The 25,495-nt window shown below is 32.8% G+C and overlaps 1 protein-coding gene across 1 annotated transcript in view; it reads left to right on the top strand.

The window, feature by feature from the left end:
- Nucleotides 1-25,495, top strand: part of GBE1 (1,4-alpha-glucan branching enzyme 1) — a 275,660-nt gene that overhangs the window by 167,584 nt on the left and 82,581 nt on the right. The window contains exons 8-12 of the mRNA XM_054680807.2: nt 1,307-1,422; nt 4,170-4,297; nt 9,146-9,244; nt 14,043-14,153; nt 17,222-17,393. Of these exons, the coding sequence (XP_054536782.1) occupies nt 1,307-1,422; nt 4,170-4,297; nt 9,146-9,244; nt 14,043-14,153; nt 17,222-17,393 (626 nt within the window). The remainder of the gene's footprint in view (nt 1-1,306; nt 1,423-4,169; nt 4,298-9,145; nt 9,245-14,042; nt 14,154-17,221; nt 17,394-25,495) is intronic.

Here is a 25,495-nt window from a genome sequence, read left to right as displayed (position 1 = left end):
TTATACAGTTCTATTATATCTCCTTGTTTCTATTCATTTCTTCTGTTAAACAGGATTTCCCCCTTAAACCGTATGAACATGGAATTATAGAATCATAAGCAAATACTACCTTCAAGGTTGCTTGACCTTAAAATCTTGAACCTCCTGTCTCCCTTTTATATCTATTAGATTGCTTGGATTTCTTTTCTTTTCTTTTTTTTTTAACTTAGTAAATTTTCAAAACTCAAAGTAACTTATTTAAAACAGTTAATTACTAACAACACTCATCTTTCCCCAAAGTTTGGATTTACAATTCTGAAGTTAATTTTGATGACTTAATCTTCATTTATGTCAGATTATTCTTTAATATATGGAAGGTTTTAAAAATACATAAATTTCCACTGGGGTAAAGATTTGTGTACACTATTACGGAGCTTTGTCATTAAACTAAATGAGGTATTAAAGTCTTAAAACCACAGTTATAATAAGATAGAGAACTCAACCATAACTATATGACTAAAGAAAATACTAATTGATGATGCCTTTATTTCAATTGTCCAAAACAGACTTGTTTCGTGTGGTGTTTTTAATTGAGTTACACAGTTTCTTTGTTTTCCCTCTCTTTTTATGGATGTAGGACTCTTAAACTCCTAAAACTTTGTACTTTATTACACATGTGGTTTTTGGTAATTAGGTTTTCTTTTTTTACCTTCAGGAAACAACAGTCTAGTCAATGTAATATTGCTTACCATGTGGTTGATTTTCTGTTTTTATCTTTTACTTTTTATTCTGAATCATATCTATTTGAAATTGTAGCATGAGGAAATATTTTAAACAAAAAGTCATTGAAAGTACTTTTTCTACTGATAATGAAAATGCATTTTCTGAAAGGAGAAAAATCACATAATTATGGTTATATTACATGAAAAGCCTTTTTAAAAATTCAGGGACTGGTAATAGATTTTATTCCTTTGCTTTTTTCGAGCACTACTATGTAGTAATCACTTTTCCGGTTGCCGAGAACACAGCATTGAATAAGGCAGGGTCTCTGGTTTTGGAGTTCATGTTAAAAAATGTTTTCCCTAAATTTTCTTAGATATTAAGTGACTTTGTGGACTATAAAAATTAATAATTTTCCTTTTAGAATGAGTTTCATCAACCAACTGAGATTCTTGTTAGTTTTGTGACTTTTATATATGTTATGTTTCTTGAACATTATGATTCTTGAGATAGAGCCCTATAATTTTAGTTAATAGCAAACATTTATAACAGTTAAGGAAAATGCTCTTCACATTTTGCTTAAATACATATTTCTCTTATATTTTAGCTGGGAAGTTTTAAGATTCCTTCTGTCAAACATAAGATGGTGGTTGGAAGAATATCGCTTTGATGGATTTCGTTTTGATGGTGTTACGTCCATGCTTTATCATCACCATGGAGTGGGTAGGTAACCTGATATAATCAGGTTTGGGGTTAATTGCAGAAGCTGCAATAGCCATTACTGGTGTCTTGATTTTTATTAGTTCCATTACATATGCTTTCACTGTAGTAATTTATTATCCCATTTTGGCAAAAGGTAGATTATAAGTACATTTTATAAGTAAACAAAAGGTAATCATTTCCTTTGAAATATATCTGCTGAATATGCTATAATTCGTGTGTAGCTTAAAATTTTTTTGAGGAAACCATTTAGTGTAACACTCTCAGGATGTGAACACTACAGCACTTCCAATGAAAATAAAAAATAATAGATGAGAACAGTTGTGAATGCATAGGTTTTTACATATTACACATTGAATAAAATATGTATTTAATTGCAGATTTACCTGGTTAAAATTAAATTATAAATTAATTTGAAATTAAAAATATTTATCAGACTCTCACCTTAAAAGTTGTACAAAGAAGTAGAATCACAGAATACTAATCCCTCAATAGATGACATGGGAACAATTATTATTATTATTATTATTATTATTATTATTATTGTTCTTGAGACAGAGTCTTGTTCTGTTGCCCAGGCTGGAGCACAGTGGTGTGAACTCAGATCACTGCAAACTCCATCTCTTGGGTTCAAGCAATTCTTCTGCCTCAGCCTCCCGAGTAGCTGGGATTACAGGTGCCCGTCATCACACCCGGCTAATTTTTGTATTTTTTTAATACAGACGGGGTTTCACCCTGTTGGCTAGGTTGGTCTCAAACTCCTGACCTCGGGTGATCTGCCCGCCTTGGCCTCCCAAAGTGCTGGGATTGCAGGAGTGAACCACCACACCCGGCCAATTATTATTATTTTTTAATGGCCAAAGGTTCACTAGCAATAAACAGAAAAAAAACAACAACAAAGGGGGTGAAAAATGTGACTGTAAATCTTGAAAAGTGACTGCCAAGGAAAGAAGCTAAACATTCAAAGTGTGCTACTGCTTGATCTTACTCATGATGCTGCCCACTTGAAATGTTCCTGGGAAAGAAGTTGAATCTGTAAAACACAACAGATTTTATTGATATCCATTTTCCAGTTTCGGGGAAGCTGACTTACGGTATGCAAAGGCAAAAGTTAAGAAAAATCTTTTCCTAGATTTAAACACCTACGTGCTCCTGCAGAAACTACCTCACCGAGAGAGGAATATCTTCCAAGAATTTGTGGTATTAGATAAATGAACCAAAGTTTATGGATATGGGATGTGCTTTTTATAGATACAGAATCCAAGAAATGGTTAAAGAAAAACATTCTGAATTGTTTAACATTTTTTTCTTCCTTGGAATGACAGAGAAAGCAACAAACAAAATCCCTGAAACCACACAGCAGAAGATCAAATAGAATACCAGAAAAGTTGAGATAAGGCAGTTAATATCAAGACACAGTATTTGATTTATAAACTCAGTAATAAAGGGAAATTTATCAGGAGGTCATGAATTTACCTGCAATTTACTTGCATGCATGAAAAAAAAATGGTTGGACTCATAGTATTCTATTTACAGAAGCAATGTCTGCCAAATTCTTACAAAGTGTGACTCAAACATTTGCTAGTTGAATGATGGTTGCCAGGGGCTGAGGAGTGGAGGAAATGGAGAGATGTTGGTCAAAGGGCACACTTTCGTTTTAAGGTGCATAAGCTAGGCGGAATCTAATGTAACTATAGTTAATAATATTACTTGGTATTTGATGAGAGCCAACTTTAAGTATCCTTAACACACACGCACGCGCGCGCACACACACATACACGTGGTAACTATGGGTGGTGACAGATGTGTCAATTTGAGTATAGTAATCAGTACACAATGTATGCCAATATCAAATCAGTACCTTGGAAACCTTGAATATATGCAATTTTTATTTGTCAATTAAATATTTTAAAATTAAAGAACGACAGCATCAAAAATGAGAAACTTGGTAGTTATATTGCTGCTGAAATATAAACATGAAAGAACTTGAAGTATAAGACTTCCATAATTATACTTGAAAATATCCCTCAGTGATAGAATCCGGCAAACTGAGAAAAAAAAAATCAATAGAACTTAGATGTAGAGAAACGGTAAAAGGCTGATATTGAGCACAAATTTGATTTTATTATAACAATAAGAGTAAATTACTGAAAGAATAGAAAGTAAATGGTATAACCCAAGTAAGTGAACTATACTATAACCAACCAAAGTTAGGATGTGAGAGAAGAGGAGGTAGGAGGAAGTTTGAGAATATATAATCTCTTTATCGTAGGGAACTCCATATTGCATAAATTGAAGTGCGTGTTTGAAATAATATATAAATATTATGTCTCAGTTTTATGATGGTTTTCCTATTTTCTTTTCCTTACCTCAGAGGGATCTAATACAAACTAACATTAACATCTTAATGTGACAGAAAATGTATTGACAATTATTTGATATTTAGAATTCCCTTTAGTATGATTTCACTTTTTTGCCATATAATTTAGCTAAAATTAAATTAAATCTTTAAAGTGCTTTGTTTTTCTCATGCGTGTGCATTTGTCAAACAAAATTGATTTGCAGAATTGTCTGAACTCTGAATGTTGACATGTAGTACTTTTCTAAGTCAGTATATTTGCTGGTGCTTATGTTATTAAACTGCTACAATAACAAAATTCATATAAACAAACTAATTGGTGAATGTATTTGTGCAGAGTTAAGACTTGCTTGTTAACATAATATATCCGTATTGATTTTCTTTTTCTAAGGTCAAGGTTTCTCAGGTGATTACAGTGAATATTTCGGACTACAAGTAGATGAAGATGCCTTGACTTACCTCATGTTGGCAAATCATTTGGTTCACACGCTGTGTCCCGATTCTATAACAATAGCTGAGGTAAAGCCATAGTGAAGTCTTACCTTTTGACCCCCTTTAATAGAGAGTATTTTGTCAGCATACAGTATTTGATTAATCAATCTCATGTTGTCAATAATTGCGTAAATGAAATTCTACCCTGAGTATAGTGCAGCTATCTTGTATGGGTGGCACATTATTTAGAATTCACTGTTTCCCTATTAGAAGATAATGTATACTAATTACTTGTCACCATTCTATTGTTAAAAAAGAAAATGCCAGTGGTTGGAGAGTTAAATGTCCTAATCAGTGGACAGGCCCTTCGCTATGAGACCTTCAGCAGAGAAAAGAATTGAATATTAATGTGTGTCTGTCCATTTATTTATTTATTTTTCTTTTTTGGCTCAATCATTAAAGATAGGATGGATCGCTGCCTGCAAGCTTCTCTGAAGCCTTTCTTGTTCTGATGTGATTACCTTTCTTGTTTATGTTATTGCTCTCAGATTGCCAAATGTTCACTAGTTATTCATGATTCTTGAAGGTTCATGATTAACTGTCCCAAAGCTGCACTGTAATGATATAATTCCATATATGCATAATTGACAATTCCCCTCTTGGTGATAAATGTGATAAATTAAGAAGTTTGTTAAATGCTTATGCTAATTTAGATTTAGTGCTAAAATCCCTCTGGTTTTCTAAGTTCTCTAACTAGGAATTATTATTAAAATTGAATTTAGCATGTTAAAACTGTTCTATACAAAGTATAGTGGTTGACATATAAAAATAGTAAGACTACTGTTAAAAAGAGTTAGAATTAAGGTGTGTTTTTACATTGTTGGTGTTTAGCTTATTGGCATGAAATGGAATAGTCTCCTTCCTGTAGTATTTATTTTTTGTATAGACTGTTTTTATATCCACCATTTCTCAAAATCAGAAATCTCCAATTTTATAAATGGTACGATTTCACCGCTTGGATAGAGGAGAATAGTTTTATTCCCTTCAGGCATTTTACTTTTTAAGTATTTTCTGGGAATAAAGCAGTAGCCCTAAATTCCTGAAATTCGTTCTTATGTACAATTGAAAAACAAACAACCTACCATACAATTTAGACACCCAGTATTATTTCACAGTCATGACCTACCTACGTTTGATCATAGCACCTTACTAATACTTGTGCTAATCTTTTTTGTGCTGAATATCTTTAACATCAATCAGAGTATATTTTAAACTTTTGCCTTATGTATATTTGAATTTTATATGTCAAACATCAAAAAATTAATTATTTTGTCAATGATATTTATGGCAATCCAAAGCAGAGATATTACAAATGACAAATTGCTACAAACAATTAATGACAGCACAAATCAAAAGTGGGTACTGAAGAAAAAGAAGCAATGATTTAATACATGAAAGTTAAAATTGTTACATTGATCTTTCCATTCATTTCAAGTAAAATAGTTTCATCATCTAGGGAGCTCTGGTCTGATTATCAGTGTTTCTACCAATGAAACTTTGAGACTTTAGCCTACTTTATATTACTTGGTTTTAGATTTTTTTTTAAAAAAAAAGATGTGCCTTCAATTTATTCCACTTAAATTGAAAACTACTTCAATTTCAATACGTCACTTTTCTGTCTAGTGGGAGTCTCTTCCAAATGTAGAATTGATCCCCATGAACTTTTTTTTTTTAAGAAAAGGAATGTATTTGAACGAATAAGCAATGTAATTTTATTTAAATTCCTTTAGTAGAAATATGAATTTATTTATAATGACAATTACAAAAATTGAAACCTTATTTTGCTCAAGTTTATCTACCATTTTACATTATTATATTTGCTATATTAATTAAAACATTTTTGATTGATGTATCTTTCCCTCTGGAATGGTTATAAGTGCTCTTTAGATAGTAAAAAATTAGAACTATTTTAATTTCATCCCAAACACAGAATCATTTTCATATGCCATATGAATAGGCATCAATTGTTTTATATTTAGAGTATGTTTATTTTGATGACCTTTATGATTTACCTTTTTTTTTCTTAAAAATTTTAAAAGAACAGTCACAAACTTTCCACCTTCAAAAGGAGGGCTGAAACAACTCATATGCATTAATGAGGCAGCTTTCTAGAAGTCAGATTTAGGAGTCAAGACTATATGATTGTTACCAAATCACCAGGGGTTTAGTCTAGGTCCTGCTGCTTGCTGCACAGAAAGCCAATCACGGAGACAATGATTATTGCCGTAGAAGAAGGCTTTGATCAGTCTCAAATCCATCTCTCTTACCAACTAAAATTAGAGGTTTATATAATAAGAAATAAATGTAACAATGTGTAAGAAAACAGAACTAGAGAGGGGTAAGGAAGCAATCATGAGGAATGACTGGTCTGGCATCTCATTGCATGCCATGATTTGGTGAGCTTCAGTTCTTTGATACTTTTTTTTGAGAAGACTTAAGGGACAAATATAGGTTTCAGGCTTTTCAAAAGGATTCAATTCTATGTTTATCCAAAAAAATATGTCTATGGGATGACTGGGTTTCATGATTACCATATGTTTTTCTTAGCAGATTCTATTTCCTAAAACAACATTGGGACTGGATACAGAACATGCCTTAATATTTTCTTGAGAAAATTCATCTTGATCTTTAATACCAGTCCATCACCAGTCATTCTTGACAGTTTGGTCTTTCAAAACTCTTTTCAGAAGGCATTGTGTCTGTAATTCTAGTTCCTAATATGGTGCCTGATATTTAATGCATATTTATCCAATCCTGTCTGTGGAAATATGACTTATATTTTGATAAATAGAATGATTGAAATGGCTTCTTTTCTACTGATCTTTTTTCTACTTTATAAACCATGAAGAACTATGCAGAAATAAGATTACTGGCAAACATTTTATTTTCTTATGGATGTATTCTACCATATAATATATTTACTTATACCTTCCTTCCATAAGAAAAAAAAAAAAGAAGAAGCATTTGACCTGAGTCTCAGAGAGCCTATGGTATGTGATAGTCTTTTATAGGAAGTAAGGGTCATAATCTAAGGAAGACTTTGGGCATTGACAGATGTAGAAAAGCTCGTAACAAGTACATGCAAGAGGGAATATTTCAAAGTGGCCGAAGTACTTAGTAATTAAAATGAAATAGTAGGAAATAATGGTGGAAAGAAGTCTTTCCATTTCACTTTCTGTGCACTTTAGTTAATGATCACAACTACATCACATGGTCATTTCATAATTATGTTTGTGTGTATTTAGGTCCTAGTTTATTAATCTTTGAAAGTCAGATATTATGTCTTATCTTTTAATCCCTCAGAGCACCTCACTCATTCACTCAACAGATACTTACTGAATAACCTGCTTGTGCCAAGTATTACTAAACTAGTCTAGATTCTTGGGGTATATCGGTGAACAACAACTATAAACTCTTGCCCTCATGGATCTTACACTATAACAGGGAGTAGGGGAGTAGCTAATTGGATAGTAAATCATATAGTAAATGCTTAATGTGTAATTGTTGAATCGAATCTTAAGCTAAGGAATTTGAATTTTCTATTGTTGGCTATTGAAATCCATTGAAGGGCAGTAATAGGAGCGGACTGTCTCATAAGATATGAATTTGGCAGCAGTTAGTATAAAGAGTAGGTAGAGATGGGGAATGCCATTTGGATATGGTCTAGGCAAGCAGTAATGAAGATTAAATAAGATTGTGGTTGTGGTAATGGAGCAAAGGAAAGTAACTTATTTGAAAGATATTGTGGAATTAGAATTGATAATACTTAGCACATATTTTCCTAAAGTTGTCTTAATAATATCTTTTGTTACATCTGGGTCCCTGTACCAATCTTTGAAACCCATTTTTAAATTACTGTTATTTATTTGATTAATTATTGGATACTAATTGTCTAGAGTAGAAAGGACCCCCTGTCAAAAAGCTTGATATCTGAATCCGGCTCTACCATTAAGAATCCTCTCTCTCGACTGGGTATGTTGGCTCGTGCCTGTTGTCGCAGCACTTTGGGAGGCCGAGATGGGAGTTCGGACTCCCGTCTCGAACGGTCAGGAGTTCGAGAACAGCCTGGCCAACATGATGAAACCCCATCTCTATCAAAAATATAAAAAATATTAGCTGAGAATGGTGGTGGACATCTGTAATCCCAGCTATTTGGGAGGCTGAGGCAGGAGAATTGCTTGAACCTGGGAGGCAGAGGTTGCAGTGAGCTGATATCATGCCACTGTAAACCAGCCTGGGCAACAAGGGTGAAACTCTGTGTCAAAAAAAAAAAAATTCTCTATCTTGAGAGATCCCTTCACCTCAATAAACCTCTGTTTCTATATCTGCTAAATGAAGATAATCCCTACCTAATCTCAAAAACCCCTTCTAAGTGTAACCTACTCTAGTAAAAGCTATTGTACTGTTTCACTGTTAATGTACTAACTCTACATTCCATTTCATCAAAAGCTAGTGTTCACAAAAATACACTCCCTATCAGGGCTACATACAGAAAGAACAACTATAACAGATTTATGCCACATGTATTGTTGTGCTTGGTGAAAGCAACAAAACTAATAAAAAATGTTTTACAGTAGTTCAAAAATAAGAAACTATGTTTTAGCAATAATAGTTTTGCTATTTTGTGTTCTCTAGGAGATACTGAAGAAAAGAAATAAATAGCTTCATGAGATCAAAGTTTGCCTGGAGTGAAAACATTAAGCAAAAATCTTTCTAGGAAATGAGATATGCTATCACAATTTTATCGACTTTTATGTTACCAAAGCAGCCCAAAAATATATTCCCCTATTATTGTTTTCATTTATTGACCTGGGCTTTACAGTCAGAATATTTACTAAAAGTTTGATCATTATGAACCGACGTTCTTTGTTGTAGGATGTATCAGGAATGCCAGCTCTGTGCTCTCCAATTTCCCAGGGAGGGGGTGGTTTTGACTATCGACTAGCCATGGCAATTCCAGATAAGTGGATTCAGGTAAGAGTCCATGTAAATATTTTTTATTTCTGTGAATACTGTGTTGCTTCATTTATCTTTAATTTATTTCTTAGTTGTGATCATTAGTTACAGATATTATAACTGAAATATTAAATTCTTTCATTAGTCTGTCGATTCTTATGCTTTTTAATAAGGTGCTTCTGAAAATATTAAAAGTTCTGATTTAAAGTATTCATACGTATTCAGGCAAAGGGAAAATATGATTAATATAATGTTAGCTGTATAAATGGAATTTTGCATTATCAATGCAATTATATGAAACTTCAGTGCTCTATATTTAATACACATTAGACTTCATTACAGCATTCATTTATGCCTACAGATCATGCATTAATGTAAAAGTTACTCCTTAATTCCCAGTACTTGCTTAATAGTATGGTTTTTCCTCAACGAATTTGGATTGGATTCATCCATTCCTTTATTCAACATTAAAAAGTCCTTACCATTTGTCAGACACTAGGAATGAATAACTGTACATGGTACTTTGCACATCATTTATCAATAAAATTTTATTAAATTTAATGGCAGTTCAAGTAGTTTGGTGTTGTTTTTTTTTTTTTTTTTCATTTAATGTTTGCCTAAAGGACTAAAGTCATTATGTAGACTTAGGTTTAATATAGAACATTTCTTTGCAGCCATGTCGACATTCATGGGCTGAATATATATAAGGAGTCAGATATCTATACAAATAATCATAGCTTTCTGATGAGCCCTTTATTTCAGACATGAACTGGTGCTATGAGACCACAGTTGTAGAAGGGCTTAATTTTGAGTAGAAAAACTATAGCGCCTACTCTTAAGGAAGTGGTTACTATAATCATTTCTTAGCTGTCTTTCCTTTCCCCCCGGGCAATTTGTGCAATGCATAGCTGTGACATTAAACTTGGACCAACATAACTTCTGCTCCTACATTTATAATAATTCCTTAAACATTATCAGGTCAAAAAGCAAGTATTTTATAAAGATTTTTACTTAGAAAACATACAAACAAAGGAATATTCTCCTTTAATACATGGGAACGTAGCCTTGTATTTGTTACTTCAAAAAAAATTCTGTAGTTTTCAATTTTCTCACCTTGGTATAAGGTTCCTTATCAGCCCCATCTCTTACTATTTCTAGTTTTTTCATGTAGACTTTTTTTCCTCACAAGTGACAAATCTTACTTTTTAACCTCCTGCTAAAAGCCTTAATCATTCTTTGTTCACATTCAATAATCTTTTAAGGTGTACGTCAACCTAGAATTATTTTTCAGTCAGTAATAGCACAAAGTGAGGTATTTTCTCTTTGAGTATTCATGGCAGCTTAAAAAATTGAAATTTAACCTAATAAACATTTTATTACGTTGCATGATGAAGGTAATGCATTAGGCAATGTATCATACTTAACTTATTATACATGATAACTATAATAATAGTTATCAAATAGAAAAATATTTTATCCTAAATTTAGGATATGACCATCCTGTTTTAGATTGTAAATTCTCTGAAAGCAGTTATCATCTTCTATTTTATGTAATTATTTAAAATTCTTATTGTATCACCAAACTGGGTCCCCCCTTAGTTAATAAAACTAAAGTTAAAATAGTATTACAATAAAACCCTTAGACATAGTGATTTTCCTCTACTTTTGTAACTGGTGCATTTAAAAACAATTTAATAAGTGGCTCCCATTCTCCCTATATGTCAATAAAACACACAAGAGTTATTAAATCAGATGACAACTGTACTCAGAATGTATATGGCCTGCGATGTTGTCTACCCATACAGTATGAGTTAGATTAGAATGCTAGATTTTATTCATGTTTTTGTTGTTCAAAAGCAAATTATGTATCATTTCCTAGTTGTATTATTTCAAAATCATTAGTTTTGAATATCATTCTTAGTTTAATCAATTACTGAACAAATATTTGACTGTCTAAATTATGCCAAATTTGCTGTATTTCCTTTCATTTTATTTGATCATTTTTGAAGTGTTTATGTTAAGGTAATGTATGTGTCTAATGAACTCATTCATTGATCTGTTAATTCCACCAAATATTTATTGAGCACCTAGTATTTTTAATAAATATAGTTTTTCTAATTAAACATTTTTGAGATATTAGGATAATTGTAGATTCACATGCGGTTGTAAGAAATAATACAGTGAGATCTGGTATGCTCATTCATCAGTTTTCCCCAGTGGTAGCTTCTTGCAAAGGTATAGAACAATCTTTTAACCAAGATACTCACATTGATATACTCAAGGTGCAAAACACATTCATTGCCACAAGATTCCCTCATGTTGCCTTTAGAGTAACACCTACTTATTTTCATCTTGCCTGCTTCTAATAATGCCTTAACCCCTGGCAACCACGAATGAGATCTCCATTCCTATAATTTCATCATTTCAAAAATATTATATAAATGGAATCATGCAGTTTGTGACCTTCCTGGATTGGCATTTTCAGTTAGCAAAATTTTCTCGAGATTTATCCAAGAAAACCTCCCATGTTGTTACATCCAGCATTCTTGTTGCATATATCAACAGCACATTCAACAGCACTGAATAGGATTCCAAGGCAGGGGTATACCACAGTTTAACCATTCACCCATTGAAAAACATCCAGGTTGCTTCCAGGTTATGGCTATTATGAATAAAGTTACTGTATACATGTGTGTACTCATTTTTTATGAACATAAGTTTTCATAACTATGAGATAAATGCTCAAACACTACAATTACTGAACCATATAGTAATTCCCTGTTTAATTTTTTAAGAAACTGCTAAACTGTTTTCCAAAGTAGCTGTAACATTTTACATTCTGACTAGTGATGTTTGAGAGACCTGCCTCTATACATCCTCACCAGCATTTGGTGTTGTCACTATGTTTTATTTTAGCTATTATAATCAGTGTGTAGTGACATCTCATTGTGGTTTTATTATTTTTCAAATGGTTTATGATGCTGGATACCAAACATGTGCTTATTTGCCTCCTGCATATCCTCTTTGGTGAGGTATCTGTTCATGTCTTTTAACCATTTCCTGATTGCATTGTTTATTTACTGTGGAGTTTTGAGGGTTCTTTATATATTTTAGATTCAACTTCTTTGCCGGGTACATGGTTGACAATTTTTTTCTCCTAGTCTGACGCTTGTTCTTTCATCCTCTTCACATTGGCTTTTCACAGAGCAATTTTTTAAAAATTTTGATGAAGCTAGTTTGGTCTCTCTTTTGGTATCAAGTGTAAGAAATTTTTGACTCTCTTATGGTTTTTACTAAATGTTTTATAGTTTTTATTTTTTATATTTAAGCCCATGATCCATTTTGAGTTAAGTTCTGTGCAATATATAAGACTTAGCTCAAGGTTCTTTATCGTTCTCTTTTTACCCATGGGTATCCAATTCTCTAAGCATCATTTGTTGAAACATCCGCCCACCTTCCATTGAATTTCTGTTGCCCTTTTATCAAAAATTAGTCTGGCCCATTTGTGTAGGTCTATACATTAGTTTCCTCTTATTCCCATATCCAATTTACCACAAGCTTAGTGGCTTAAACAGCACAAATTCACAACAGTTCTATGTGTTACAAAAATGAAATGGGTTTTACTGGGACTAAAATCAAAGTGTAAACAGGGCTGCATTTCTTCTGGAGGCTGTAAGGGAGAAGCCATTTCCTTGCCTTTTCTCACTTCTAAAAGCTGCCTATATTCCTTGGCTCATTGCTCCTTCCTCTATCTTCAAAGCAGCAGTATAGCATCTTCAAATCTCTCTCTTATTTTGACGCTCATGCCTGCTTTTTAGAAAGATTCTCGTGGATTAGGCTGTGAACATCTATGGATGGTTGCTCTTCTGCCTTCCACGTTCTGCCTTCTGGTGCCCAAAGATTCGCACCGCAATGATCAGAACTGCTTATGTTCTCATAATTGTATGACAGTGTGTTGAATTAAAGAGGGAGAGTAAATTTAGGACATAATCCTGAGGAACATCAGCCTTTATAGGACAAACAGAGGAGGAGAATTTATAGTATGTCAGGAGTGGCGGGAAGAAACAAAACAATATAAAGCAAGAGTTTCACAGTGGTAGATTAATAAAGGGAAAAGTTCAGGGGCAGGAGATAGGATCAGCAGTGTCAATATGTATAGCAAGTATCTACTTAAGAGAGAGCAATTACTAACTTAAGCTCACACCACAAGCTTAACCTCAGCAAGTTCAGTTGCATAAAAGTATAGTGTTAGAGGGACAGAGCCAGACTGAACACTGACTAGAAATTGCAATGCAGACACAAAATGTGTGGTCTGTTAAGAGGGTAATTGTTTGATGATAATTAGCTTTAAATTTTGAAACAGTTGTTTTATCACTTTGTAAAAATGAAGCGAAACACTCTTTTTACTAATTTTTTTCATATAAACAAATAAATGTAACAAGTGTATCTCTACCATGTACAAGTTATGGAAAGACATGCCGTGCAATAACATTACTGTGGGCATTAATCAAGAGGTGGCAGTTATTACAGAAAAAAAGCTGCAAAGATCCTAAAATATAATGATTAAACTGTCTGCACAAAAGCAAACACCACACACACACACACAAACACACTCTACACCACTGTCATTTGGACATTTTGTATAAAAGCTGTGATTTCCGTAAAAGTTTAAACAGTGATAACTTTGCTATATGGGTGGACTAATATGTGCATATCAAATAGTTTGCACTGATATAATGCATACCTTCAGATTGTGATTTAAAAATAAGAAAAGTAATGCTTTACTCAGAAGCTTATTTTTCTCTCTTGTGTCTAGCTACTTAAAGAGTTTAAAGATGAAGACTGGAACATGGGCGATATAGTATACACGCTCACAAACAGGCGCTACCTTGAAAAGTGCATTGCTTATGCAGAGAGCCATGATCAGGTAAATGAATATGTGCATAAATTCATTTATTTATCTCTCTCTCTCTTCCTCCTTCCCTCTCCTTAATAACATATTTAAATATAAACATATTGAAATATAAACCTCCGTAGTTACTATAATGTGTGTATGTGTGTGTGTGTATTAATATATATCTTTACAGGAAAACTACATATATTGGAAAAAATGTTAAATTTGTAGATGGAGAAACTCCAGTTTCAAAATGCAGTAGTATGTTTGTCCTGCCAAACTATAATTAATAGATTATACATTGCAGTTGCAAGTATTATATGTTTTCCCTTGTCATAATGAAGAAAATTGGTGCTGGACCAGGGTTATTTTAGTTTCCATCTTAGGCTGCCTTCTAGAGGTATTCTTTTATGCTTTTGACAAGCATTCTTCATTTTTTCCCCTCAGTCACTGAAATCTCCTGCTAATTGACCTCCCTGACCCCTGTTCCATCCAGCCTTAGTCTGTCTTCTCGAATACAGCCTAAGGTATTTTCTAAAGAGGAAAGCTCGTCTTGTCAACCCAGATATACTGGTCGAAGCCTGTAATTCAAAGCCACTCCTATTTTGGCTCAAGCCGAAGTTTCCAGCATTATTCTCTGCCCAACTCTCCAAGCCTCCTGTTCTTCAATACTTTGAAATCCCTACCCATTCCAAATAGGTCAGCTTTTTCCAATCTTGTGCTTTTCCCCACGCATCTGCATCTGGGAAGTTCCTACTCAGACCTAATTGTCTGGCTCTGACACATTCTATATAAAGCCTTCCTTGGGTCATGTAGGGAAAAATTAGTTGTCCCATCCTCCAAGTTTCCATTATGTTTTAGGAACAGAATTTTTTTTTCATTGTCTTTCTATTTCCAGCCTTTAGCACTGTGACTGATCCTAGTAATCACTTAATAAATATTTTTTAAATGGAGAAAAAAGGCCACTTATTTAAGGTCATATTAATCCTCATACACATCAACATAAAATTTACTTTTTGTAGATTAAAATGTAGACAATAAAATGTTTGAAGTTACTTAAAGTATCTTTATTAAAATATTGAAACTAAATAAGTTTCTCTATCATTTTTGCAGAAATTGGCCATTTAACGCAAACATGATTTTTTCAGGTGTCTCCTCTAATTGTTAAGAAAATGTAAGTAAAGCAGGGGTTGGCTAACCAAGGCCCATGGGCCAAATCCTACCTGCTGCCTGTTTTTGTAAATAAGGTTACTTGGAACACAGCCACGCTGATTTGTTTACGTATTCTCCTTTGTGCCAAAATGATGCATCTGAGTAGTTGAGACAGAGAAAGTGGCCCACTCTTAGAGAAACTTGATGACCTCTGAAGTAAACGCATGTTAAATTTTGCATCTTCCAAATTGGGGCTGTGCTTTCTTATCAACTTAAATTTATATTATCCTTGTCTGTAGAGCAGATAAGATAAATACTTATCTAAAAAAGAAGAACCCAATCTAGAAAAGAATAATATTAGTTTAATAGGTGAGTGGTGGGGGTGGGGAGGGGGAAACTCTCACCAAATACATAACAATTTGAAAATTAAAATATATGCATAAATTATAGCTTTCTATTGCAAACTCCTTGAAGTTGCAGCACGTAGTGAATTCCCAGCATATGTTTATTTTGTATGAATGAAAGAGTAAACAAATAAGTGGCATGAACAAATGGAAGATGAAAAAGATAGATTTCTTACATAACTTTCTACCTAATCTGTAAAGAAACAGATTTACCAAGAATTATTTCATACTTTAAAAATTCAGGCAATCCTGTCTTATATATTCAGGAATTCTCAGGATAGCAGAAATAATGCAAGTTGCCTAGTTCTTTCTAAAAGCAAATGTACTTTGACTCTTAAGCCTGATAAAAAATATAAATGTATATGAATACATAAAAATGAATAAATAAACATATATAATTTATGGTTAAAATGTGGATGTTATTTTAAACTTTTTAGATAAATCCTTAACAATTAAATTTGTAAACTTAACTTAATTTCACCAGTATCTCAACAGGATTTTATAAGAGGGCAACTTGGTATGAGAATAAGCTTTATCTATGAACCTGATCAAAAGTTATTAAAATAATTTTATAATAGAATCAGAGATTATAGAAATAATTATAGCTAAAAACATAATTAAAGAATTCAAAACAAGTAGAGAAGGTGAGTTGTTTAAGAAGTAGTGATATAAATCCTATAACAATTTTTAAAGAAAAATCATTTTAATTAAAGTAGGTTAAAGATAGAAAAGATTGTAAACAAAATTTTTTTCTAGAAAATGAAAAGAATTGTAATAGGGTACTGAGATTATGGATTATGGATTAATTTCTATTATACATTTTACTCTATGTTATTGTTAATGATGAACACTGCATTAGATGTTTTGAACTGTAAATAATTCAGATTTTTAGGAGGTCTCTCTGCTGTTACTCAGGGCATTTCTGAGTTACCTGCCTCAGTTAATAATTATTATATTTTCAGGTAAAACAAACTAAATTTAGATTAAATGGCAAATACAATGAGAAAGCAAATTTACACTTAAATAAATGTTCTCAACTTATTTTCTCTGCTGAGGGCAGGAAGGAACTATTGTGATATATTTATACACATATTATATTACTCATATATATGAGCAAAATAATATATTATATATATCAATGATTTTTCAGAAACTTCTTTCAAAGCAAATAAAATCATTATATACAATCTATTTTAAAAATCTATTTAATATTCTCAACATTATAATAAATGTTTCAGAAAATGTGAGGTGTCAGCTCACATATAACAGATATTCAGGTACCTTATCATGAATCTTTCACCAACCTATTTTAAAAATAAAAATCAGTCCAGTTCTGAAAACAAATGTGTTGATGTCTAACATATTTTACCAGCTTGCCTTGAGCCTAGAAAATCACCAGTGGAAAATACCTGAAATTAATATTAATCTACACACCTCTTCTACGATGTTTCCTAACATTTGTAACCATGCATTGTTCTATTGTAAATCACAACTACTTAGCACTTTTTTTTTTTTCATTTATCTCCATTACTTTTATTTCTGTAGGCATTGGTTGGGGATAAGTCGCTGGCATTTTGGTTGATGGATGCCGAAATGTATACAAACATGAGTGTCCTGACTCCTTTTACTCCAGTTATTGATCGTGGAATACAGCTTCATAAAATGATTCGACTCATTACGCATGGGCTTGGTGGAGAAGGCTATCTCAATTTCATGGGTAAGTGTGGGTTAAACACATATGCAATTTGTGTTTAAAATGTTAACTTATAATGACATAAATCATGTAGAATATTTTGATTTGGCTTTTCAGATTTAGAATATAAAATTACAACTATTTGTTTCATATACTGTCATGTGTAAATTGCAAAAATAAAATTAAATCACTATAAGGTTATTATATTAATATATGATACAAAAGTATAGTCTAAAAGCTGATATTTAATTGAATATTGCTGTCAAGTGGGCTTTCCTGTTTTTAACATCCAGAATTATGATTCTGAATTTAATCATTCTGTGTTAATTTTATTGTTATAGTATTTGCACATTAAATCTAAGAAAGATATAATTATCATATTATAACATAGCAAGCTAGTATTATTGGTCTTCTTTGAGATAATTTTATACCAGTATACTTGTGTTATAAATGTGTGAACTTAGGTTCAGAGATATTGTGATGGACAAAAAGAAATTTATTTTTTTAAATAGAAAAATATGAATACTGAAAGGTCATTTTTGTCTGAAAGCTCTTGAAATAAAATATAAAAATTGACTGTTCTAGTTGGTGAACAGCAGACATTGAAACATTCGAGTTTTAGGAAATTTTTACGGCTTTTAGACTAGAGAAAGACACAAAGACTGGGGAATATATACAAAAGGCTGTTTTATTTTTCTACAATAAAAGACTCAGGGTGGGTGGTGCCTCACACCTTTAATCTGATTCCTTTGGGAGGCTGAGGGAGGAGGATGGCTTGAGGCAAAGAGTTAGAGTTAGAGACCAACCTGGACAATATGGAAAAGCCCCATCTCTACCAAAAGAGAAAAAAAAAAAAAATGCTGGGTGTGGTGGTACGTTCCTGTACCCTAGCTAATCAGGAGGCTGAGGCAGAGGGACTGTTTGAGCCCAGGAGTCTGAGGTTGTAGTAAACTATAATCATGCACTCCAGCTAGGGTGACAAAGCAAGACCCTATCTCTAATTTTAAAAAAGCCCTGGATCTTTGAATTATTCACTTCTACTTGGAAATTTTTGTAAGAAATCTCAGATTGAACTTTTAAAAGCCTTTATTTTTTACTAACTGGAGGTTAGGAAGCCAACCCCGAGAAAGCATACACAGATTTCACCTATACTACCTGTACCTTTGGGTGTATCCTCTATTCTCAGGGTCACTGAAATTTGTTGACATCCCTAGCCTTCCAGGAAGTGACCTTCCTGACTTGTGAGACTGTATCGCGTCAGCCAGGTATCAGGTCAAGTTCCCTGGATGGACTTTGCAATGATTGGTTCCATAAATAAAGTCAGCCTTAGTTCCTTAAAAGCAGTGGTTCTACCTGACTCAGGATGCATCATTCTCCAATATGGGCACCTCCGTAAGGCCTTAGTTGTACAGCCAATTTATGTAACTATATCCTGATGAATAAGTAGACTGTATGAACCTATGCAAATAACCATGTCACCATGTAAAGTAAGGAAACTGAGGACCTAGTGAGATATTTTAAATGCTTTATTTCATTTACAAAAGTACAAAATTACTATCATCTACAGAAGGAAATCCTTATGTGTCTGTAGATACATAATTACATAAAATAGAAGATGATAACTGCTTTCAGAGAATTTACAATCTAAAACAGGATGGTCATATCCTAAATTTAGGATAAAATATTTTTCTATTTGATAACTATGATTATTATAGTTATCATGTATAATAAGTATGATACATTGCCTAATGCATTACCTTCATCATACAATGTAATAAAATGTTTATTAGGTTAAATTTCAATTTTTTAAGCTGCCATGAATACTCAGAGACAAAATACCTCACTTTGTGCTATTACTGACTGAAAAATAATTCTAGGTTGACGTACACCTTAAAAGATTATTGAATGTGAACAAAGATGATTAAGGCTTTTAGCAGGAGGTTACAAAGTAAGATTTGTCACTTGTGAGGAAAAAAAGTCTACATGAAAAAACTAGAAATAGTAAGAGATGGGGCTGATAAGGAACCTTATACCAAGGTGAGAAAATTGAAAACCACAGCATTTTTTTTAAAGTAACAAATACAAGGCTACCTTCCCATGTATTAAAGGAGAATATTCCTTTGTTTGTATGTTTTCTAAGTAAAACTACAGATAGTAATACTGTTTTAGCATTAGTTCATTAGCTGCAATAACCAGTTTTAGTTATAAGCAAGGTGATATTTTCTAATGGCATATAGAAATTAATATTTAAAAAGAACAATTTAAGAAATTTTTTTCAAAACTAAGAAGCAACTTGATTGGTTACTTATCTTTTAGGCATTTCCAAACTTGTTAATTTTCTGGAATTTTATTTTTTATTTTCCTCCAGGAGAGAAACAGTGAGTCAAAAGAAATAAAACAACTATACATTTGTATAGCACACATTTTTATAAAAACATGTTTAAGTAAATTTATTTGTCAGGCATTCAGATATATGTTCTGTTTATCAAAAGTCATTAAGATTAATGTAGATTTTCTCAGAATACCAGTTTGGCTGATTTGTTTTGTTTTGTTTTTGTCTTATGTATTATAATTTTGAATTTCAAAAAAATTCTTTCACTCTGGTTATAGCTGTGAAATATTTACTATGCATTTTTGATTTGCTAGGTTATTGTGAATGGTTTTATGAATAAATAGATTTGTATTTTTTCATTCTTCTATCATATATGAAATAATTGAATATAGAAGGGAGATCAGCAATAACTAAATTATTTTTGTCAGTAACATCGACATAGCATTCTCTACTTTTTTTTTTTTTTTTTTTTTTGAGATGGAGTCTCACTCTGTCGCCCAGGCTGGAGTGCCGTGATGCAATCTCTGCTCACTGCAAGCTCTGCTTCCCGGGTTCACACCATTCTCCTGCCTCAGCCTCCCAAGTAGCTGGGACTACAGGTGCCCGCCACCACACCCAGCTAATTTTTTGTATTTTTTAGTAGAGACAGTGTTTCACCGTGTTAGACAGGATGATCTCGATCTCCTGACCTCGTGATTCGCCCGCCTCGGCCTCCCAAAGTGCTGGGATTACAGGCGTGAGCCACTGCCCCCGGCCTCATTCTATACTTTCTTTTTTTTTTTTTTTTTATTATTTATTATTACTTTATTTATATTTTTTCTTTTTTATTGATACATAATAGTTGTACATATTTATAGGGTACATGTGATTATTTTGATACATGCAGACAACGTGTAATGATGTAATCAGGGTAATTAGGATTTCTGTCATTCAAACATTGATTATTTCTTTATCTTGGGAACATTTCAAATCTTCTAGCTATTTTAAAATAAACAATAAATTATTGTTAACTACAGTCACCCTACTGTGCTATCAAATACTAGAACTTATTTCTTCTATTCAACTGTATATTTGTACCTATTAACCAACATCTCTTCATCTCCCTGCTTCCCAGCCTCTGATAACTATCATTCTACTCCCTGCCTCCATGAGATCAACTTTTTTAGCTCCCACATATGAGCAAGAACATGTGGTATTTGTCTTTCTGTGCCTGGCTTGTTTCACTTAACTCTATACTTTCTAAAACACTTCATATCTATTATCTAAATGAACATTCCATTTCCTTTTTATTTTGTATACCAGATATTTGTTCAAAAGAAACCTGGGGCCAAAAGTTAAAAGAATAATAAGGCATGCTACGTAGACATTCTAAGTCCATTTTGCTAAAACTTCGACTCAAAGACATATAGGGACATGCCTCAGTTTGCACAACCAGAAAATTTCGGCAGCTGGTCAGTTGCCTTTTTCTTCTGATTTCCAATTTGAGAAAATTGTAATGAAAATTACTCTGAGATCAGTATCTAGATTAGTTAGCCACAAAGACATGGTTTATGAATACTTTTTAGAGAAAAGGTACAGCATAGTGGTTAAGAATACTGTTGGGTTGGAATCTGTGCCTTTCCCTTTTTGGCTGTGTGACCTGGGTAAGATGCATCAACTATGCCTTCATCGGCTCAGTGATAAAGTGGGTGCCTACTTCGTCAGATTGTTTTGAGGGTGAAATGACTTAATGCTGTTATACTTATATAAAACACAGAGTATTTGCAGGCATATAGCTTATAGTTAACTATTATTTAAATTGACAGTTACTATTTTTTAATATTATCAGTTACTCCATTAACTATATGGTACCTGAATGCTGATGTCCTAATTCCATTTAATTGTGTTTTTTAGAATGTTGTCTGATAGTACATTGTTTAAAATAAAAGATTATTTCATTTCTACTTTAAAATATCAGTAAATGTAGTGATTTGTTAAAAATCAATGTTCTTCTCCTAATTTATGTTATGTGATAAATTAAGCCATTTCTGCATTAAGTCTCACCAATTTACCTTCTGAGTTTTTTAGTCATAATGATGTCTACTGAACGATGCTGCTGAAACAGCCTTAGCTTTCATGTATGAGGAAGTCTGAGGGTTGCCTCAATTTGTTTTTATTTTTGGGATAAGCCAATATCATATTGCTCAGTTAACATTTATTATGAATTGACTGTTTCCTTTGTGTGTATATAATTATGCGTGTATATATGCATCAGATAGAGCATCAGATGAAATTTACTCTTTTTATGGTACCTGTGCCCAGAATTTCTACACACACACACAAACACACACACACACACACACACACACACAGAGAGAGAGAGAGAGAGAAGGCAAATTGACTTAGAGCAAATTCAGTCTGAAAAGTTAGTGTATTTGAGGTATATATTAATTTAAAGTATAAATTTAATATATTCATAATGCATTCTAAAATGTTGTAAGATTTCTTGATGCTTAAGACATTTATATGTATCTATGATATACCAGGTATTACTAAGTGGTATGTATTCAGAGATAAAAAATAGTTCTTGCTCTCAAGGCCTTAAAACCCAAAAGGGAATACAGGCAAGTGATAGACAAATACCTTTATAGTAATGCATGCACTAGGTTCAGTGATACAGATAAGCAGAAAATGCTGTGTAAATATGTAGGAAACTTGTTTTGGAGATTGTTGGTAAAAAAATGATATGCTTTAGCCAAACCAGCTTGGAATAGGAAGCCACAGGAAAGTTATGTATGAGATCAGTAATAGTCTAAGTAAGAGTAGGCTTGAAACAATTGACTGATAATTTGAGATTACAGCCAGTTAAGATTATTAAACTTTGAATAAATGAAAAAAACTGGGGCCTAAAGAAAACAATTTACATGCCATTCTGATTGGCAAGTTTAATGAAAAGATGAGTTTCAATCACTTTAAATTACTTTAAAATATTGTTAACTCTTCAGTTAGAACTAGTATCGATGTTTATGTGACATTATGGTTTATTTTTTTAAAAATAATCATTGGCTAAGTATGCTTCGTGTTCAAAAATAAATATAAAATAAAAAACATCAACTTTATGCGTAGGATGACCTCAGTGAATGTATTTTACTCAGCTTTCTGGTGCTTATTTTGTTATCATGGAAATGCTATCCTTTCCTAATTCAGTCAGCTGAGGCGGAGGGATTAGAGTCATATGGCCTTATCATGTGACCTCAGGAATGTTGCTATGAACATGCTGGTTTAGACAGGCAAATTGACTACTATGTCCAGTGATTACATTAGGGAAAAAAACACCAACCCTGATACTGCAATATTAATTCCATATAATATGAAAATAAGGGCATTAAAGGATTTTCTTATTAAACGCTACATAGAATTATAAAAAACAAGAGAAGAAACCAAATATTTAATTCATTTTAAATATATAAACATGTACAGATGTTTTAAAATATCAAGTAAAGCATAAATTAAAATATAAGAATTAAGAACATATCTTTCTGATTTAAATATTGACAGGCAAGGTAGAATGTAATTTTAAGAATCTGCTAACTAAACAAAATTTAAAAATTAATCATAAATTTGAAAATGGAATAATGTCTAATGGCTTTTTAAATGTGAACTTAAAAAATAACCTGCTTAAAAATCTTGCCATCATTGAGACACAAATGGTATTTTGTGAAACATTTTCTGTCTTCTCAGAAAGATCTTTGTAACTTTATACTACATTGGGCAATAGTAAGGAGAAAGTTATACTGGACAGCTAAATCCACATATTTTATTCATTCTTTTATTAGTCCATTTTCATACTGCTGTAAAGAACTGCCTGAGACTGGGTAATTTATAAAGGAAAGAGGTTTAATTGAGTTACAGTTAAGCATAGCTGGGGAGGCCTCAGGAAACTTACAGTCAAGGCAGAAGGTGAAGGGGAAGCAAGGCACCTTCACAAGGCTGCAGGAAGGAGAAATGCCAAGCAAAGGTGGAAGAGCCCCTTGTAAAACCATCAGATCTTGTGAGAACTCACTATGACAAGAACAGCATGGGGGAAACTGCCCCCATGATGCTGTTACCTCCACCTGGTCTCTCCCTTGACATGTGGGGATTATGGGAATTACAATTCAAGATGAGATTTGGGTGGGGACACAAAGCCTAACTATGTCAATTCTCAAGTAATCAAGTCTCTTATCTGATAACTTTAAGAATTTTTTAAAAAATAACCTTTAGATTTCTTTATGGGTACTGGAATCTTTTTTATCAATAGCTTACTGCCAGTTTTGTTTAAAAAAAAGTTGTTTTGTTTTCCACCCTGGTTTGACTTCTTCTTTAGTTTCATAACGTATAGGTAAAGATTCAAATGTAGAGTGACCTGAATCACTTTTAGTACTGTCATGTTAATATTCCACTTGTTCAGAATACCTTTGAACTAAAGTAAAAATTATTCTTGGAACAGAAGCTTTACTTTCATCAGTTGTCATTTTCTTCTTCCTCCTGGGGATTGTAGTGTTATAGAAGAGCACTTTTTAAATGAGTATAGAGCTTCACTCTATTTGAAATTTAATGCTTTTTATATAACTCTCCGGGTATACCTCGAAACATAAATGATTCACATTTCTCATTTAAAAAAATACTGAACTAGCAGACTTAAATCAACAAAACCAGCAACATTTCACTTCTGTAATGTAGCTCAGTGCTCCAGATAACTGAAAACCTGTGTTGTCATCATAAAACATATTCCCCATGACATCAGATGTTAACACATAAGTTGAAATATCAGAAGAAATCTGGAATCAACTAAACCCATTGGTTTATTTGTTTGCTCATTCATTCCTTAATTCATTCAAATCAAACTCATTATTTCCATGTCTAATCTTTTCCCTCTTCAATGGAGAAACGTAATAAAAGGAGGAAATAAGTAAAAAGGTATATGAGGAGCTGTGTGTGCAGATAACGCTATGGGACATGATGTAGGAAGTCAGACTCCTGGAATTCTGTCTCTTTTCTTATCCTTCCACCTTGAATTTACCTCCTTTTTCCCTCCATTTTATTTTTGTTTGTTTCAGAGTAATATGTTGCTTTTCCTGTTAAAGAAGACTTTAGATCCTGAGTGTATACTGTATTGACTTTAAAAGCCTAATTCCTACTATTAAAAGCAATCATGTTATCATTATCTTTTATATAGGGCACTTGGTAGAAAATAAACATGGAGTTATTTTTCTACTTTCCAGCATGTATGGGGACACATTTACAGATATAATTATGTTTATGGTTTTTTAGGCTCTTTAGAAACCCATACCTTCTTTTATTCTAACTGAATTAAGAGAATTAAGAACTAGTGGTGTTCCAATTCAGGCTTTTAAAGACATACTGTATATACATGATCAATGAACTTATAGTGCAATGCCCACCCCTTTATGAAGGCCTATAAAATCCTTTATGATCCAACTACTGCCTACCTTTCCACCCAGATATCTCTGCTTCCTACTTCTTGTGTACTAAGTTACAATTACACCAGTCTCCGATTTCATTTCCTGATACACAGGAAGTAAAAAGTAGACAGGCGTTAAATCATAAAGATCATGCACTTTTTGAAAACACGTGTGGTAACTTTATGCAACTTTACTTTGTGTGAAATCCATCAACCTTCATCTTCTCCCTCTTAAGATTTGGGAATATCTTTCATGCTTGGAGATTCATAACATCTTGCTCACCCTTATGAGAAACATCTGTAATTTTAGTACAACAATCATATCCTGAGAGCCGATAGATCAGTTATGAG

Source organism: Pan troglodytes, chromosome 2, assembly GCF_028858775.2.
Source record: "Pan troglodytes isolate AG18354 chromosome 2, NHGRI_mPanTro3-v2.0_pri, whole genome shotgun sequence".
Taxonomy (NCBI): Eukaryota; Metazoa; Chordata; class Mammalia; order Primates; family Hominidae; genus Pan; species Pan troglodytes.
Note: the sequence above shows the minus strand (reverse complement) of the source record. Positions and strands in the feature narration are given on the sequence as shown.